General features: G+C 39.3%; 1 protein-coding gene across 1 annotated transcript in view; it reads left to right on the top strand.

Annotated features, from left to right (window-relative positions):
- The window catches only part of LOC114653964 (elastase-1-like), a 41612-nt gene extending 20813 nt beyond the window's left edge, over positions 1–20799 (top strand). The window contains exons 6-8 of the mRNA XM_028804484.2: positions 5877–6022; positions 15395–15541; positions 20671–20799. Of these exons, the coding sequence (XP_028660317.1) occupies positions 5877–6022; positions 15395–15541; positions 20671–20697 (320 nt within the window). The 3' untranslated portion in view covers positions 20698–20799. The remainder of the gene's footprint in view (positions 1–5876; positions 6023–15394; positions 15542–20670) is intronic.
- The last annotated feature ends 407 nt before the right edge of the window (positions 20800–21206 follow it).

Here is a 21206-nt window from a genome sequence, read left to right as displayed (position 1 = left end):
TTGTTCTAATGTTCTAACAGCAATATTCAGTAAAATGCCCAGAGGGAATGAGAGTTTGAAGACAAATGGGAGAATAGAGGCAGTCAAAAGATGATGCAAGGGTAAGAACCAGGAGATCAAAACAACAAATGCCAAAGCAAAATCAAAGTCTAAACAAAAGGATACTAAAGTTCTTAACCAGGAGATCAAAATAAAAATCAAGAATTAAATGGCAAAGAAGGGTATTACAATCCATTTAGTCAGATGAAGAAGTGATCCTAACATGAACCTTTTATCCTAGTGGGTCACGATTGAATGGATCACAACCTCTGAGGACATGCCTCCACTGGGAATGTCCTGACAATAGGAGTCAACATGACATGGTCGGAAGAAAACAAAATGGCTCAAGTCAAAAATGAAAATCTAAATGAAGCATTACAGAGAAAAATAACCAATTCCCTTAAATTCCTCAGGCTACAGAAGTGCATAAAGCTTAAGACATGAGCCAGCCAAAAATTGTCACCATGCTATGAAAAATCTCTTGCGATATCCTGTATCACATAACTTACATGAACAAGTCATAGACAAAGTAAAGCCATAAACTTGATAATTATTTTATTTCAATTCTAAGTCTTGACACTGCATATTATGTCCCTCCTCTTCCTCTCTCTCTCTCTCTCTATGAACCCTAATCTTAGACGCTATTTGTGGTTTTTGCTGCTATCCACACACTTCTTACATAATCTCATACTACTAGCTGTTCTTTTCTACTGTCTAATCAAGTTTAGGTGACTCTTAGGTTTTGACATCACTCAATAGTCATTCCATGGTTCCCTCAGAACACTTATTAGGACCCCCTGCACAATAGTTCAAGTCCAAAAAAAAGCAGTCCACAACATGCATAATGGTTGTATCTGGACATAAAAAGACATCCCTAAGTCCTGTGGCTGTCAAAATGTTTTTAAGGAAATGATGGCACATTCAACCTGAAGTTACTGTAATGTCATAAGAATTAATAAGCAGGCTGTAATGAGGATCAGCCATGATGGTGCTGATCATGTTTCATAAGATGGGGTCATTGAGAACTTTGCAGTAAGGAAGTCCTGGAAGCTAAAGCTACAAAATGAGAAGTTCTCATTGTCATGTCCATCCTTAAATTTTATAAAATATCAGTTATGAAAGCTCGGCAATTATTGTGTTATGTTTAAGTGCTATACAGTTCAAGAGAACACTGTTATTTAATTTAATCTTATATTTGTATATTTTTAATTGTGCAGTTGCACTTTGCCCATGTGATAGCTTGCCATTCATTACCTTGGTTTGCTGTAGTAGAGAAAGGCTTTGGTGTTTTTACATCCTTCGTTCATTTTGGCAAGGGAGGGCGCTGGGGTGAACCTTACCAAGGGCCACATGGGCTTCTACCTGAACTGGGTTCTGTTGTCCTATAGTTCTGATTAAGGAGGCATTTGCTCATAGAGTTTCATAGATTGTCTTCAGAACATATTTTTCTACTTTTGCATTGGGCTTTATTAATGCGATTCATTTTTAAATAAAGGTTTGCAAAACAAAAACATTATGCTTAAACCAATACAATTTTAAATGGGGGAAAAGGAAATGATTAGTGTGAAGTTACATACTTAATATCTGCATGAGGACTAGTCTAATGACGTCCAGCTATGTGCCATACTCAAACTAAAAAATGTGATTATCTGCTGCCCTCTAGAGGAGATTAAAATATGGCATTACACAAATGATTGTCAGCTACTGGCTACTGACCACTTACTGCCTTGCTAACTGGAGTAATGGATGAATTGAAACAGTTGCAGTAGGTGCCAGCAGCCTTTTCCTTAAATGCTTTTTTTCTGTATCTATTTGAGTACAATGCAAAATGCAATTAAAACAAATTTTCTATGATTTTTCTAATAATAATCACTTAAATGTATTAAAAAGAAACACACTGTTCCAGCAGACCCCTGTGACCCTGTGTTAGGAAAAAGCAGGTTGGATGATGACTGACTGACTGACTGACACCGATCATTTCATTGTTATATATTTAAAGAGAAGGCCCTGTGCGATATCCTAAATAAATACCACCAATAAAAAAAGAGATTAATAGAAATTCAATTTTATTATGCTTAATGAAACAGATTATCTCACAGCTCATGCCTCACTGTATCACATCTGCCTCTCTCTACATATTGCCATTTATGCAAATCAATTAGAAGCTGACTGGGCCAGTCTTTTAAACAGTGAAGAAAATGTAGAAATTAACTGACGCCCAGCCACTTCTGCTGTAAGTTAATGAATATTCAGTTTTGTCAAGAAAAAAAAATTCCAATCTCTTTTACACCTTTTAAACCCATCAGACAACATGTAAATTAAATGTACTTACTGGTTTTCCATTTCATTCTCGGTTATATTAGTGTCTACATGAGGTTATGCCTTAGGTTCTGTTGAGCTTTATAATTCTTTGTGTAGTGTGGCATAGCTGAAAATTTTGTGCCAATCAGTTTGTTACTTAGAAGTCAATGTTTTTTTTTTTAATTTTATTTTGTTCTGTCATTCTCTATATCTGGAATTCCTATTACTGAATTTTTTAGTATTTTGAGAAAATGAACAAAATCAGAGGATGAGCCCCTTATCATAAGCGAACGGAATGGTGGCTCTGAGGTTAGGGATCTGCACCGGCAATCAAAAGGTTGCTGATTAAAATCCCCGTAAATGCCAAAAGTGATTCCACTCCATTGGGCCCTTGAGCAAAGGCCCTTAGCCTGCAATGGCTCCGTCCTGGGAATGATGTTAACCTGCATCCTGCCCTGCCATGTCATTAGGCCATCTAACCAGCGGGGAAAATTTGAAGGTTAGTGGTGGCAGGATTGGCACTCCAGCCACCATAAAAAAACCTCACACTGTTCCATTCTATCTGAACTAGTGTGGTGCTGAGGTGTCAGCCATTGCATGGCTGCACTTGAGTCCTAATCTGGGATCCTGAGGTGGTTTGTCATGTGGTGGGCATGGCAATGCATTGTGCAGTGGCATAGCTAGCATCTTGAAGGCCCCTGAGGTGGGCCCCACCTGTCTAGCATAACTGTTAGTAATTTACTCACAACTAGATCACGCGGCCGGCTGGGCAGTGGTGCCCACAACCCCAACATTATCATAGCACACGCTGGGGACAAACAAACCGGCTCTCTAAATGGAATTTGTAATAACTTTTAATCACTTTATTACAGCAGCTGTAAGTTAGAAAAAATAAAGTCAATTGTAGGAATTGAATGTGGGAGGTGTGGGTGGTAGTAGTAGTAGTAGTACATAAATATATGAAAGATGTGGACCCGCTTGCTTTTCCAAGACAACTTTGTGAAGGAAGATGATTAAAATGTAACATAAGTAGGAAGTAGAAACTGTTCTGTGCAATCCAAAATGTGTCACATATCCTATACAGCATAAATCAGCAATGCAAGAGGAAAAGTGAAACATCCAGGGAAAACTTGAGTGGGCATGAGACGAACAGGCAACCACTACGGCACTTAATAGTAATATAGCAGTACATCTCCAGATTTGCTTTCTACAGCGTTCCTCTTCATTTGATCACAGACTGGAAATGATCTGAAAAAAATACTAGCTCAGGGGTCCCCAACTCCGGTCCTGGAGGGTCCCAGTGGCTGCAGATTTTTCATTTTAACCCCTTTCGTAATTAGTGACCTGTTTTTGCTGCTAATTAACTTCTTTTGAATTAATTTATTTGACTTGCTCTTGAAGACTCAGACCCCTTAATTGTTTCTTTTTCCTTATTTAGCAGCCAAACAATAATGAGATACAAAATGAACCAAAACATGACCAGCAAACTGTGTCCATCATACAATATCTGAAAATAAAGAAAGGTGAAGGTCTCAGGAATGCTGATCTACTCAGGTCCCCAAAACATTTTAACAGTGGTCTTAGAAAAGAGAAAATCAACAATTTCGGGAATGTGTGCTATTGTGCAATGAGAGCAGCAACATGCCATGGAATTAAAGAATGGGTTTAATTAACAAGACTCGGTGCCTAATTAAGCAGCTGGTTGGAGTGAAATTGGTTGGAGTTTGAGGCCCTGACTTAGCTGGTCTTCTGTTGGCTCATTCACTTCATATTTCATTTCTGTTTGGGTGCAATTTAAGGAAAGAATGAAAAAATTCAGGGAAACAAATCTTAAAAAACAAGTCAATTAAAATGAATTCAAAAGAAGCTCACTAAGAGCAAAAACAGTGCACTAATTAAGAAAGGGGTTAGAATGAAAACCTGCAGCCATTGGGGCCCTGCAGGACCGGAGTTGGGGACCACTGTATTAGCTCTTCACCTTGGTCTAACAAATAGTCCCTAACTAAGTACAAATTTGTGTTCATTGACTTACTACCAGCCCCAGCTCAAGACCAAAAAGAGGGCATTTGAAATGGTAATTGGGGGGCATGGTGCAATAAAAATTAAACATATAACAGCATACCTTACAGCAGGGCTGACAAGCTAAATAATACAAGTGTAAAATCAGCAACAGTTCGGAACAACGAGCAGCACTTCAGCTTCCACTGGTGAGTGCACCGATCACAATACTTTTGATAATGCTGCCTGATGCAGGGTTTACTTGTCACTATATCACTATATACCCTTATTAGGCACTTAACGTTTTCGTTTTAATTACTGTATTCTTATTAGGCACAATATGCTTAATTGATATGTAATGCATATTGCTGAACAGGCTTTAGGAAACAGTGCATTCTCTGAACATCAAACAAAAATAAATATTAATTTTGGAAAAAAAATGTCATACAATAAAATTACCTTTAAAACCATAACACACACAAAACTGATATAAAACCAATAAAATGTATACAGTAATATGACATTGAATGTGAAATGCAGCTTGGCTGTATCCTCCTCCTCCTCCTCCTCCTCCTCCACCTGCAGGCTTATCTAAATCCCTCAGATGTTTCAAATTGTCCTGCAAGCCAAAAGGTGCTTGCCCTTTAAACTAAACTAAACACATGCAAACAGGTGTAATATCCTCCCAGAATGCCAAATGACGAAGAGACATTTTTTATAAACATTTCTTCACTCACTAAACAAACCAACTTTTTCAAGTGCTCTCTGTGCATCTAAGAAAACAAAAACTGACAAACATATAATAGAGCGTACATGCAGATAATGAGCTGCTGTCACATCGACAATTGATTGCCCCCTAGTGATAACACTTTACAGTCCTCATTAATAATACTACAGAATTTAAGAGACATTGTGACCGCCATCTTAAACAGATTCTAGGAATTACGTCATTTTGTAAAATTTTGTTAATTAGTAAATATACTTTGGATTGTTACAATACAATGCAATGTGCATAAGCACTGACCTGTCATAAATAATGGGGGAAAGGGTCAAAAAAGTATAGGTTACAACATCGATAATAATCCAGCAACAACAATAATAATAATTATAATAGTAATAATAATCCTCGAACTGGCATAGCATAGGTGGCACTGATGTGGCAAAGTAAATTAAATGATCGACACAGCAATATAAATGTGACTGTAAACTATCGATAGCTAAAGATTTAGTTCCAGCTATTAGCATCTCTCAAACGGGCTTACATTAAAACTTTTTAAAGCTATACAAATCTTGTCCTCTTTTATTTACCACCATTATTGATTTGATTCTACTCTTCATATTCTTTCTACTTGCATTTTTACCCACGTGACTTTTCTCTAGATGTCCCTCTTACTTGGGTACGTATAACAATAAAAAAATCAGGTCAGTTTGTATTTTCTTTCTGGAATTGTGATGTTGCATGAACTATGGCTTTGGTAAATCAGTTTTCCGTTAACTTTATAAATGATTTCAAAAATCTGTGCTCCTTTATTTGACAGCTGGCGGAGAAGCCTCTCCTGTTCTGCTGCAGGCGCTTTTACCAGTGGTTGATACCCCAACATGCTCCACAATAGAATACTGGGACTTCTACTCCACTGACAAAGTGATATGTGCAGGAGGTGATGGGAATCGCGCTGGATGCCAGGTCAATTGTTTGTTATTTATAGTGTATACAAGGCTTTAACTTACCAAATTTTCAGTCAAAATGATTTCTTAGGGCTAAGAAGCCCAGGGGTCGAATCAATAAGGTCCAAGACTTAAGTCAGCAGTAATAGGGAAAGTGGAATAATCAAACACGTCCACCATCCACCATCAAAGAAGATCTCCCTCAGCTGAACTGAAAGCATTTTGTGCTTTCAAAGTGGCAACGACATCTTTATTGTTGCCAAAATAATGAACACAAGGTATAACTATGTATGGAAGAATATTTTGGACAAAATAAATTTAATCAATAAATATACAAATACGAGGGACGTTCAAAAAGTTTCTGCACTTTTAAATTTTCATTGGAAATGGTGAAGGTGGAAGGAGTAGTAATTGGCTGTGGCTAAGAGTGTCGTGTGACTGGGAAAAGTGCATCACGAAGGAAGGAGACTATGTAGAAAAGTGATATCATCCATCCATCCATTATCCAACCCACTATATCCTAACTACAGGTTCACGGGTGTCTGCTGGAGCCAATCTCAGCCAACACAGGGCGCAAGGCAGGAAACAAACCCTGGGCAGGGCGCCAGCCCACCGCAGGGCGGTGATATCATTTATTTTTGAAATATTGTTTAAAGTGCAGAAACTTTTTGAATGTCCCTTGTAAATAAAAGTGCACCAGAATTTGACTATAAATAAATAAGAACATAATGCGTGAGCAAAAATAATTACATTTTTCATAAAATGTTTTCTGTTGCTTTTTCTTTAATTAATTTTCAGTCCCACCCTTCGGAAATGACCATCCATCTGCAACAGCCATGTATTATGCAGATACATGGCCTGGTCCAGCCACTTAGGTTCTCAACAATGAGGATCTTGTGAGCCAGATCACACTCAGGGAATCGCGTCACATGGCCATTGTGCCCTAACTGACACTCCCTTACGATGCAGGTAATGTGCCTCTATTGAAACTCCATGAGCATCCATTCATGTGACACAAAGTCAAACCAGCTGTACCCAAAAGATTCTCAGAAGAGACACAGTACCAAAGGAGTCCAGTCTTCATCTCAGGTCACTGGATAGCGTCCATGTCTCACAAACATATAGCAATGTGAACTTGGAAAAAGATTGGTGACAAACTTGGAAGTGCTGATCTTGCTGATTATGATCAAGGTATAGAATACAGACAAGATAATGAAAATAATTACTTTGTCATTTAGGTATCTGGCAAAATAGAATAATGAATATAGAAAATAATGCAGATATTTATACAGACTAACAACCAGTTCTTCTTACCTTTAAAAATGGCCACTTTTCAAACACATTATAAGTAGGAATATTTATATGCAATACTATACAAAAGCTATAATGTTGTGTTACATAAAGTGGTATCTTTTTAAGTGTGGAGAAGAATAGAAATGGTTATCTTTAAAAACAATAATAATCGTAATAATCATAAGTAATTTATACTAAGAGTTGCTAAATATGTTTCTGCAAAGACATGCACACTCCAGATTGGCTGCTGTACTAAGTGACCCATCATCCATCTGATAAAAATGTGAAACAGATACTTTTTGAAACTAAAACTGTACAGATTTCTTCAATCAAAATAAATTTTTTTGCGGAATGATTTTTCTTCAGGGCATGTTGGGAACAATTGCTACCCCAAGCACTGATGCAATCAGGTCTTTCAGCAAAAAGAGAAAGCTCGTCAAAATGTAAATCTACAAACAGTGCATTTTAATTACATTAGAGAATTCATATTGCACGAAGAGTTTATAGCAGCTAAAATCTCATCTCCTACCACAGAGTACCAGAAGCTACAAAAAGAAATCAAAGCCATTGACAAAGCTAACAAAGATAAGAAATGCTAGAGGTGTGAGACCTGAAGGAGACAAAAGTTAGGGATGTAAAATACAGCAAATTGCACAAATCTGCTTCTGCGGAACCGGACATAAATTCCCTGAATTTCGCTTTGTACATCTGATATTAGCTTCATTGCAGTGACATTTATTGGACTCTTTTCTGCTGTTTTAACCATTTGTATCTGTTGGGATTACCTTCAGATTTAAGATACTTACACTCCGACTACTCTGTTCAGCTCCATGTCCATATTTCCACTAATGCTCACAGCCCACCAGGCCACGGAGTCGCAACATTTCTCAGCCCCCTCATTTCCACTAATGCCGTTGTTTTTGTAAGGTAATACTATCTTGGCCTGTATGCCTGCAACAGAAATGTTCTTACCTGGTTGGTTGACTATTCTGAAATTGAACTTCTACTGCTAAATCAGGAGTGTCAAATAGATCCTGAATGACCGCAATGGTTGCAGGTTTTCTTTCCAGCCACTTTTTAAATTACAACCTAATTAACGGTACTAAAGGAACGTATGTTCTTTGTCTTCATTTCAATTGACTTTTTTAAGATTGAGGGCCCATAATGGTTTCTCATCTCTTTAACAAGAAATCCAAACAATAACGAGCTGTAGCGTCAGCCGACAAATGACTGGCTAACTTGAATCTATTGGTCTATCATTCAATAAAATGTTTAAAAATAAAAAATAAAGTTGGAAGAAGTATTATTCTGTATTAGTCCACAAAACATTTTGAAGGTGCTCCCAGATCAAAAATTAAAAAAAAGACAATTTTGAAAATTTCTTGTGTGGCAGAGCAAAAAAGCTACTGAATGAAATAACACAGTTAATTAATGAACTGGAGCACAAATGGTAATTGTTCTGCCCCACATGATGTTAGCTGTTATTGTTATTTGTTGAACTGTGCTCTCCCTTTGTCTTGTCATTTATTAACACACCTGTCAGTCACGTCCCACACTTACAGTAGTGTTATAAAATTCTATGAAACTCACGTAAAGCATGTAGGTCCCATAATAAACATTTAGACACAATACACCCCAAGTGTTTTACGTAGGCCCCCCTTCATTTCATGTTTCAGTCACGTCCAAAATGTATCTTTAAGGTATATAATCCCCTGGGTCTGGTTGGTTGTGGTACGCAGCAATCTGAATACACAGTATTTGTCTACACGCTTCTTTTTGTCTTGATCCAAATCACTCACCTTTTTAGATAGATAGATAGATAGATAGATAGATAGATAGATAGATAGATAGATAGATAGATAGATAGATAGATAGATAGATAGATAGATAGATAGATAGATAGATAGATAGATAGATAGATACTTTATTAATCCCAAGGGGAAATTCACATACTCCAGCAGCACCTTACTCATACAAAAAAACAATATTAAATTAAGGATTGATAATAATGCAGGTAAAAACAGACAATATCTTTGTATAATGTTAACGTTTACCCCCCCGGGTGGAATTGAAGAGTCGCATAGTTTGGGGGAGGAACGATCTTCTCAGTCTGTCAGTGGAGCAGGACAGTGACAGCAGTTTGTTGTTGAAGCTGCTCCTCTGTCTAGAGATGACACTGTTTAGTGGATGCAGTGGATTCTCCATAATTGATAGGAGCCTGCTGAGCGCTCGTCGCTCTGCCACAGATGTCAAACTGTCCAGCTCCATGCCAACAATAGAGCCTGCCTTCCTCACCAGTTTGTCTAGGCGTGAGGCGTCTTTCTTCTTAATGCTGCCTCCCCAGCACACCACCGTGTAGAAGAGGGCGCTCGCCACAACCGTCTGATAGAACATCTGCAGCATCTTAAAGCAAAAGAAGTTTGTTCCATTAGCAGCGGTAATTGGTTAATAATTAAGAAAGAAACCTGCAGCCACTGTGGCACTCCAGGTGCCTCATTTATAAAGTTTGCACCAAAAGAGGCTTGAAATGTGCACATGCAACTTCCCATGCAAACGTTGGGATTTATGAAAGAAAGCTTGACAGGGTAATGTGTGTGTATATTTACGGGAAGTCTTACTCAGACGTACGCAACATTTTCAGAGAAACTGGGAATCAGCTAAATTTTGACTCACACACACAGTAATTCATCACCAAGCTGTTATTATAATGTGCGTTGACATGACAAACATATTAAAGCTCAAAAGTGATGAATATGATGTACAGACGGCATTTTAGCTCCCTTTTAAGAGGACCAATGCTGTGGATTTGCATTGAAGAACGTTTTTTCTTTTTGTTTTTTCAGTTGAGACTACCTGTTGTCCCTTCTTAGGGAACTGGCTGGCAGGTCAGGAATCTCTCAGCCAAGCTTCACTCTGTCATGCCCGCTATGCTGGAAGCTTTTAACTAACCAACAAATTGGTACATCCAGTTTTCATGTGGTGTGGATATACAGTAACATGTTACCAGCATAAAAAAGCCATTTGCACCAATGTCCATTTTCCTAACGTAATCAGAGCATTGTATTGTACTCATGTTGAAATAAGGGTACCTAGCGAGAAAAAAGCTGCTTTTGTTAACCATAAGCAGTTACAGTCTATTAACATGCAAGTCATCTGTGATGCCATGATAAGACTGCTCTTTCAGAATGGCATCTCTAATTACAGATACCATTAACAGATCAAAATCAGAGAGAGTAGATCAGATCTATTTTCTTTCTCCTTCCATTACATGCGCACTCAGTGGATGACTTTTTTTTAAGGCATGGTTTGGCTGGTGCTCATGGCTTTTACAGCAGTAGTAACATGTTGCCATTCAACATATTTGTGCTTTTTGCCAACACCCATGCTTAGGCCACCAAATAAAGGTTCTTCGTATGCCTCTATAACTTCTATTCTCGCACTACTGGATGCAACATGTGGCTACACTACCAGCAATGAAGGTCTGCAGCATTATGACTTCAAATGTATGAGGTTGATTAGCAAGGTTCATATATGGCTGTTTCAGGGTAGAACTGGTTGGGGTTTGAGGGGTGTTCATGAATGCACATTTACATAGCGCTACTGCCTCACAGTAAGGAGACCTGGGTTCGCTTCCTGGGTCCTCCCTGCATGGAGTTTGCATGTTCTCCCCGTGTCTGCGTGGGTTTCTTCCCACAGTCCAAAGACATGCAGGTTAGGTGCATTGACGATCCTAAATTGTCCCTAGTGTGTGCTTGGTGTGTGTGTGTGTGTGTGCCCTGCCCGGGGATTTGTTCCTGCCTTGTGCCCTGTGTTGGCTGGGATTGGCTCCAGTGGACCCCCATGACCCTGTGTTAGGATATAGCGGGTTGGATAATGACTGACTGACATTGTGTAGAATTGTGCATAGGGCAGGGAGTATTGATTGAGTGTTTTGCCTTACACACTTTTATGTTTTTTTTTTTGTTTTTTTTTATATGTATTTTCTCACTCAAAATCACACAAAGTTTTACAAAGGAGGCCCCAGGTGTGGAATTTGACACCACAGTACTAAAGGTTCATACACTGTGAATAGCAGGATTTGCAGATGACCTCAACAGCATGACTTTTATAGGAAAATTGGTAAAAAAAACCTTTACACCCAAACAGAGGCGGCCTTAGGGGTGTGCGGGGCCTAGGGCTGACCAACCCCACGCGGGGCCGGTTACATCAAACTCTGTTACCGGTATGTGTGGACTATATAAACTTGCGCAAGAATTTAATTAAAAAAAAATTGAACATACGTCGGATTTTCTCACTACAGTATTGAGCTAAACCTTTGCAAGATAACACGCTGACTTTATTGAAATATAATGGGAGAATATAATTTAACAAATCCGCTCGAATGGGACAGGTGGACCTCAAAAGTGGGGCCCCCTTAGGTGCGGGGCCTGGGGTGGTCACCCCACTTGCCACCCCCAAACGCTGCTCTTGCACCCAAACACGACAACACGTATGTGAAGATTTAGGATTCACAACCAGATGCCTTGTTCTGCTTTAGAATAGCACCTCTTGCAGATTGTGATACACCTGCTCTGAGTCTTAGTTCCATGCATGGGTTAAAGTCGGCCAGCTCAAGACCTGGTTTATGTTAAAAGAGATCTTTCATCTTTGAGAATGCTACATGACACCCCACATCCTAGATAAACTTGTGTGAGCCTTTTATGTCTGGTGGCTGGATCTGGCTTGATTCCTTCAACTGTAAGGCGATATTTAAAGTAACTGATCGCAGTGGTGCATCATTAGTTTTTAGTAGAAGTGAGTTGATCTTTTCACTCGTAAGCCAGTTGTATCATATGACAAACATTTCCTTTTCAGTTCTTCCATAGAGAAAAAAAAAAGTTATCTTTAACTCAATCGAGGCTTTCCTATATCTTGGAAATGTTCTTCAGGCGCACAGTAGAAATCAAGTTATACTAAATATTTGGAGGAAAAATGAATATTGCCAAAGCTCTGTGTTTAAAGTTGCAATCTTACGTAATTCTGTCATACTCTTGATGGAGTGATACATTGACTGAGAGTGTGAGAACAGGCAATGCACAACTCAGGCTTTTCATAGCTTTCTTATAGTCTGCCAGTCATTGTCTAACTCACTTAGTCCTGAACAGGGTTGCTGGGGGTGCTGGAGCCTATCCCAGCCAACACTGGGGTGCAAGGCAGGAACAAATTCTGGACAGGGTGCCAGTCCATCGCAGGGGGAGCAAGGATATACACACACAAGCTTTCCTATAGTCTCTCAGGTTAAAACATATAGTGCATGTGTGTGTGTGTGTGTGCGTGGGTGTGTGTCTAGAAAAATATCCCTATGCCAGGAGTGTCCAACTTCAGTCCTGGAGGGTTGCTGTGGCTGCAGGTTTTCATTCAATCCCTTTTCCTAATCAGCGAGCAGATTTCACTGCTAATTAACTCCTTTTCCCTTCATTTTAATAACCATTGTTTTTAAGGATTCAGTCCTCTGAATTAATTCGTTTCTTCATTAAATGGCAGCCAAACAGAAATGAGATGTGAAACGAGCCAACAGATGACCAGCGAAATTGGAACGTCAAACTCCAACCAATTTCACTCCAACCAGTTTCTTAATGAAAAGCCAATTCTTGCTGTTACAGCTTCTGTTGAATATCATGCAGACTGCTGATTTTCTGTTTTTTCGAAAACCACCATCAAGATGTTTTGGTGACCTGAGCAGACCAACATGACCAAGACCTTCACCCTTCTTTATTTTCAGGTTAGCTGGTCATGTGGTGACTTGTTTTGTGCCTCATTATTGTTTGGCTGCTCATTAAGGAAAAAGAAACAACTAAGGCACAGGTGTCGAACTCCGGTCCTGTTGGGCCGCAGTGGCTGCAGGTTTTCATTCTATCCTTCTTCTTCATTTGTGACATGTTTTTGCTGCTAATTAACTTATTTTGCCTTATTTTTAATTAACTTGACTCCGACCCCTTAGTTGTCTCTTTTTCCTTAATTAGCAGCCAAACAAAACAAGCCGCCACATAACCAGCTGCCCTGTGCCCAGCACATAATATCTGAAAATAACGAAAGGTGAAGGTCTCAGTAAGGCTGATCTCTCAGGTCACCAAAACATTTTGACGATGTTCTTAGAAAAAACAGAAAATCAACAGTTTTAGAAATGTCTGCCGTGGCAGAATGAGAGCAGCAACAAGCCATGGAATTAAACAACGAGTTTAATTAACAGCAAGAATCAGCTTTTCATTAAGAGATTGGTTGGAGTGAAAATTGGTTGGAGTTTGAAATCCCAATTTAGGTGGTCATCTGTCGGCTTGTTTCACATCTCATTTGTCTCTCATTTAATGAAGAAAGGAATAAATTCAGAGGACTGAATCCTTAAAAAACAGGGTTATTAAAATGACGGGAAAATTAGTTAATTAGCAATGAAAACTGGTCAGTGATTAGGAAAAGGGTTAGAATGAAAACCTGCAGCCACTGCGGCCCTCCAGGCCTGGAGTTCGACACCCCTGATAAGGGGTCTGAGTCACGTCAGTTAAAACTAAAGCAGAAGAAGTTAATCAGCAGCAAAAACGGCTCACTAATTAAGAAGATAGTTAGAATGAAAATCTGCAGCCACATCGTATGTGGAACATACATTAGGACAACCATGGCGTCATTATGTTCATTGTTAGAAATTGCCTGCACCTGAAATTATTATGAGTGTATTTAATCAGGAGAAGATTAAAGGTTTTAGCAGGCTAAGCAAACCTCAAGGTTGGAAGTGGGTAAGGGTCAGAACCAGAAATGGCTAATTAAATCATTTTTTCAGTCAAGAGAAAATCATTGTCAAGACAGAACAGCAGAATTCAGTAGCCAAACTAATCAAGAACTGGTGTATAACCAGAATAAAAAATTAGGTCATGCAAACAAAGCTTTATTTTTTTAAATCACAAAGCTTGGATATCGAAGAAGAGCACAGCATCATCTTAAATAGTCAACATGATGCTAATCACGTGACAGCAGCCAGCTTGGTTACCTGTAAAACACATGGCACAAGTGGTAAAAAAAAACACTCTTAAAATGGAGGGACTGTAAAATGGTTTTATATATTGCAGAAATGCTGTCTGAGTCCTCGAAACTGAGCAATATTTTTTCCAGCATAGAGGGAGGTGGAAGGTGAGAAAAACTGGGCAGGTTCTGTTTAACAAAGTTTCTAATTTGAAGATAGTGAAAGAAATGTGTTGCTGGAAAGTTAAATTTGGAGTGTAATTGTTTGTAGGATGCAAAGACGTTGTCTATGTACAGATCTCTAAGTGATTTAATCCCAAATGTTTTCCAGACATTAAAAACTGCATATGTTTAAGAGGGTGGGAAAAGGTGGTTCTCGTGTAGAGGTGCCACAGATAAAAGCTTCTCTATCTTAAAATGCTTCCAACATTGGTTACATATTCTGAGTTGGTGAAGCACAATTGAGTTGTTAGTATATTGGCGATAACTTGTATTTATTGGGGTGCAAAGCAAGGAATATAAAAAAGTACTGCAGGATTGTATTTCTATCATGGACCAAGCCTGTGTATGTTCATCTATTTGTGCCCATGTCCAGGTTTTTATAGCTTGTAATATTTGCCACCCAGTAATAAAATTGAAGTTAGGTAGAGCCATGCCACCCTTCGCCTTAGGTATTTGTAGGGTCACCTTTTGGATACGCGGATGTTTTGAATTCCAAATAAATGAGGTTATGGTTGAACTTTGTTAAATTTTGAGGAATTTTCCTAATAACTCTCTGCATTTTACTAAATTGGCTTCTATGAATTCTTTAAGTTTGTTTTTGCACATTTCAGTTTATTGTATACTATAGTTATTGTGTTTACAGCCACTTGCTTGAAGTTTTCTAGCTTGTCACAATCCTCTTTCACCACACATAATACAAATAATTGTGTTCAGTCAGTTTGTTTACAGATGAGTAATACTGTCATGGCTGTCCTCATCATATTTTGATATTCAATAGGCTGAACAACCAATTGCATTAAGTTTGAATAAACGGCAACAATTTATAGTTGTAAATGTCAGCCAAAAAAGTATAGCTGTATTTAACTGCAGATCTTATTTTTTTCAGGGCGACTCAGGAGGTCCTCTGAATTGTAAAGTTGATGGTGTCTGGGAAGTCCACGGAGTTGCAAGCTTTGGTCCTGTCCCATGCAATACCTACAGGAAACCCACAGTGTTCACAAGAGTCTCTGACTACAATGCTTGGATCAATGAGGTAAGTTTTTAAGGTTGATTTAAATTTAAGAATGGTTAATCACTTTGTGACAGTGAGGGTCCTCCCCAAGTTCCCCCTTCACCTTTTAGAGGCTCTCTTGAACCCAACATTGTCGATAAATCACACATGGAGCAAGGGGATGGTGTAAAAACTGTTCCGTACTTTTATTAAAAAGAATCAAAACAAAACCAAAAGCAGTGTCCAGAGTGCAGTGCTCAAAAACATCCATAAATAAATAATCCATAAAAACAAGTGAATAGTGGGGAATAAAAACAATAAATAAATCCATTAAAAGCAGAGGTTAAAAATGCAGTCACTGGCTCCTTCAGATCCCAGCCCACCTCCTTCTTTGTCTCCCTGGCTCAACCATAACTCAGCAGAGACTCAAAGACTACGAACTTCATCCCCCGACCCCCATCTTGGCTGCTTCCTCACAGTGCAGCAAGACTGTCCGAGGTCAGCATTCCTCCCGTCATCTTTCACGCACACGCAGTCGTACCTCGGATCCCTGGGTAGGTCATCTGCCATGCTCACCGCACTCCACGCCATTGTTCAGTGAGGAAAACCAGCCTCTAGAGCACCACAACTTACACGCCTTCGTGGGGCCCCTGTTCGTTCTGTCTTTCCTCGCTAGGTGGCCGGATCATCCTGCCCTACATTGCTCTTCAGCCGCCTTTTAACCTCTGTTCCTTATCTCATTCCTATCCATCTTTTTTCTCCCATCTCGCACTTGCACTTCAAATTTAATACGTGGGGACATGGCACAGGTGTGGCGATTAGCAGCTCCCGACATCACTTACAGACACGAACAATTCTTCACCCGTTCACTTAGATGCGGAAACGCCCGCGCCACTCCAGCCACACTACCAGGCCCCCTCCTTAAGCCATGAGTTTGGCGATTTTTTTTTTTAAAAGGCAATGAGCCACATACCTCACCTTACCACACACTCTCAATGAATTTTCAAACCATGATATCGTAATATACCTTACATAATATATGATGATATGATATACACTCACTGAGCAAATTATTAGGAACACCTGTTCACCATTTTTTTAATGCAAAGGTATAATCAGCCAATCATGTTGCAGCAGCACAGTGCATAAAGTCATGCGGATACAGATCAGGACCTTCACACATATAAGGAGTTTCAGTCAATGTGCACATCAAACACCATAATGGAGAAATGATGTGATCTTAATTATTTCGATCATGACATGATTGTTGGTGCCAGTTGGGCTGGCTTGAGTATTTCTGTAATTGTTGATTTCTTGGGATTTTCACCCACAACCATCTCTAGAGTTTATTCAGAATATTGTGTAAAAGATCTAGTGAGTGGCAGTTCTACAGACGGAAACATCTTGTTGGTGAAAGGGGTCAGAAGTGAATCGTCAGAATGGCTGGAGCTGAAAGAAAGGTTACAGTAACTCATATAACTACTCCATACAACTGAGGTGAGAAGAAAAGCATCTCAGAATGCACAACACATTGAATCTTGAGGTGGATGGTCTACTAGAGTAGAAAACTACATTTGGTACCACTCCTGTCATCCACGAACAAAATCCTGAGGCTACAGTCGGCACAGGCTCACCAAAATTGGACAGTTGAAGACTGGAAAAAATTTAGCCTGGCCTGACAAATCTCAATTTCTGCTGAGCACTACAGATGGTAGGGTCAGGATTTGGTGCTAACAGCACTAAACATGCACTAAACCTGACTCATGTCAACAGTCCAGGCTGATGGTGGTGATGTAATGGTGTGGGGATGTTTTCTTGACACACTTTGCACCCATTGTATCAGTCAATCTTTGCTTGAATGCCACAGCCTATTTGAATATTGTTGCATCCTTTCAAGGCCACAATTTATTCATCTTCTGATGGCTACTTCCAGCATGATAATACAACATGTCACAAAGCAAATGTCGTCTCAAACTGATTTCACGTATATGACAATGAGTTCAGTATTCTTCAGTGGCCTTCCCAGTCACCAGATCTAAACCCAGTAGAACATCTTTGGGATGTGGTAGAATAGAACATTCACAGAAAGACTGGGCAGCAGATAAATCTGCAGAAATAGTGTGATGCAGAATGTCAAAGCAATGCTTCTAACATCTTGTGGAATCCATGAAAAAAACATTTAAGAGCAAAAAGTGGCCCTACTCAGTATTAGTACAGAGTGCCTAATAATTTGTTCAATAAGTATTTTAACAGCAATATAGACAAAAATGTAAAAAGGTAGCTTTGTTTTTAACCAGCCTGCTAACTGGTAGATTAGAGTGATGGTGACAAACATAATTAGAATCACAAATGCAGTGTCATCGGTAACGACCGTTCCATCACTCACCCTGGCTGAGACTCTCAGATGAACAGATTCAGATGTGCGTAATGCTTTGATTCCTCTGTAAGCAGGATGTGGGTCACTAGACCATAGATGGTGTGTCACTTGCTCACAGATATCTATAACAAATGCCTCCTTATCTGCCCTCAGAGCTGTGTGCTGTGACTCCTCTCAATAACATCCAGGGTGCTCTGTGAGATGAAATACTTCCTTTCGGGAACACTGGAAACACCAACATAACCTTCAGCAACCTTCAGGGTCTTGTCATGGAAGGTCTCTCACATCATATTAGGATCAGCAGTCACACCCAAATCCCAAGATCCTCACACAAACGGCTTGCAAACTCATTTGAAATAACCTGATCTTGGAGTCTGGCCATGTCCATCCTCATTCTCCTAGTACATGGTAGCCTACTGGACCTAAGCCGGATCTTCAGAGTAGCAACAACAAGTCTGTGGTCAGAATTCATAAACTGGGCACTTCTGTAGACCCTGCAGTTCTGTAGGATCCTCCAGCATCTGGCCTTGAGGATGTGATCAATCACCTTCACTGCACCACAAGTATTGGAGTACCAGGTCTAACAATGTGGCTCAGGGCACTGGAACCAGAATCCAACGATTCAGAGTCCCTGACCTTTTGTTAAGGAACATAGAGCCACTTTCACCCCAGTCACCAGACCCATGGGGAACAGGCACAATTCTCATAGCCTGCCCTGTCAGTGCCAGTGGCTGTCATCCATGACCAGAGGAGTGTCACCCTGTGGTCACCCATCAACCACTCAGAGAAGTTGCGAATAAAATGTCTCCATGAAGAGCAGGCAAAAATATCTTTGTTGAGTGGACAGGTTTTGTGCTGCATTTTTCTGGCCTGAGACCAAATACTTATGCAGTAGCCAGTTCTTTTTACTATAATAAGACTGTTTAACATGACTGTCCCCTTCGAAAATGAAACAACAGTACTTGGTATATCCAAGCGGCATCCAAGTAGCAGTGCACTACTTTTAGATCACCACAGATTTTCCAGTTGTAATTTTTGAACTGTATATGTACACTTATAGATAGATAGATACATAGATAGATAGATACTTTATTAATCCCAGGGGGAAATTCACATACTCCAGCAGCAAAAAATATTAAATTAAAGAGTAATAAAAAATGCAGGTAAAAAACAGACAATAACTTGAATAATGTTCAACGTTTACCCCCTCTGGTTGAATTGAAGAGTCGCATAGTTTGGGGGAGGAATGATCTTCTCAGTCTGTCAGTGGAGCAGGACAGTGACAGCAGTCTGTTGCTGAAACTGCTCCTCTGTCTGGAGATGACACTGTTTAATGGATGTAATGGATTCTCCATAATTGATAGGAGCCTGCTGAGTGCCCGTTGCTCTGCTACGGATGTCAAACCGTCCAGCTCTATGCCAACAATAGAGCCTGCCTTCCTCACCAGTTTGTCCAGGCGTGAGGCATCCTTCTTCTTAATGCTGCCTCCCCAGCACACCACTGCGTAGAAGAGGGCACTCGCCACAACCATCTGATAGAACATCTGCAGCATCTTACTGCAGATGTTGAAGGATGCCAGTCTTCTAAGGAAGTACAGGCGGCTCTGTCCTTTCTTGCACAGAGAATCAGTATTGGCAGTCCAGTCCAATTTATCGTCCAGCTGCACTCCCAGGTATTTATAGGTCTGCACCCTCTGCACACAGTCACCTCTGATGATCACGGGGTCCATGAGGGGCCTGGGTCTCCTAAAATCCACCACCAGTTCCTTGGTTTTGCTGGTGTTCAGTTCAGTTCAGGAGATGAAATCACAGAAATAGGTGATTTCTATAAAACGAACCGTGATAGGAAAATACAAAGTTTTTGTGATCAGCAGGCCAAAACCAATAAGATACTGTCAAAAGTGTTCAGGAAGCAAAATTTTTCTTGCTCAGTGTTATTTTTGACTTTCTTGGCATCAGCCCATTTTGACTTTTCAGTTTGGCCTTTTCATTTCCGGATCATTTTTTCATACTTCCCTATGCCGATATTCTGGGCAGAACATCATGAAAGAAAACTTAGTGGCCTAAGAAGCATTAGACTTTGGCTAAATTATGTAGATGGCAGACGGCTCAGGGCATAAAATAACTGCAGGTATGATGGGCTAAGTTCTAGAGTCATTAAATGGATTAATCTAAATACAACGTGTTAAAGAATTCAGTTTCGGTAAAGGCCTACCATTGTTAGTGAGTGCCCTCATTATTAAAATACCTGTAATTTTAATTCAAACTTTAAAACTCACCTAACAACGATGTCTATTATTTGACAATAACATTCTATCAGTACCAAAAGTTTAACAAAAAATCAATTACAAGAAGTATTACTGTATGGAAAATTACACTTGATACAAAGTTAACACTCAGAAAATGTGGTCAAAGCTGCCTTGGACACACAATCTAAATTCTTTCTTGCTTCCTATTTTATCTAAGAAGACCTCCAAGGAAAAGTCTGCAAGATATAAAGTTCAATATAACTAGAATATGCCTTTGGAAGAACAGAAAACTATTTGTGACCAAATGTTCATACAATAGATAGATAGATAGATAGATAGATAGATAGATAGATAGATAGATAGATAGATAGATAGATAGATAGATAGATAGATAGATACTGTACTTTATTAATCCCAAGGGGAAATTCACAATATTGTCCTAATCTAAATCCCTGGTATTTTAAATTGACAATACAAATTTTAATATACCAAAATAATGTGCTTTTGAATTTCTGAATTTTTATGTTATTCTTTGTTCTTTGCAGATAATGAATAAAAATGGAGGTCCTTAAATAAACCACCAGCAAGAGATGAGCTGCCAAAGGATAAAAGCCCATACTTGAAATATGGATGTGTGCATTTAAAAATCATGAAATAAAATGATCAGAAGAAAACTGCTTTCATTATTTTCATATTTTGTAAACAGTGTTTTTCCATGTTTGTGTGAATTTCATCTCTATACTTCTGTTTCTTGCTCCAGCCTGATGTAATGTTGTATGTAATGTTATGTTAAATTAGCTGGGGCTCCTCTTTTGGCCCACTCTATATTGAAGGTGTGCGTACGAGTCTGCTATGTCATGAATAACAGTCAGGATTCCTGACTTATATCCTTTACTGCTAGTATTGGCAAATTGAGAAAGAAAAAACACATTAGAACCGGCAGTTATTTAAAAGGAAATGTTATGATTATGAAACATCTCGCTTTGTTACAAGTAAAGAATTAGGAAGATCACTGATACGTGTTAGTTAAAGTCAGAAAAGTATACTGTAAGTACTATATAAGATGACCTACTGAATGAAG

The sequence above is a fragment of the Erpetoichthys calabaricus genome, chromosome 6, assembly GCF_900747795.2.
Source record: "Erpetoichthys calabaricus chromosome 6, fErpCal1.3, whole genome shotgun sequence".
Classification (NCBI taxonomy): domain Eukaryota; kingdom Metazoa; phylum Chordata; class Cladistia; order Polypteriformes; family Polypteridae; genus Erpetoichthys; species Erpetoichthys calabaricus.
The sequence above is the reverse complement of the archived record's forward strand: the minus strand, read 5'-3'. Positions and strand labels throughout refer to the sequence as shown.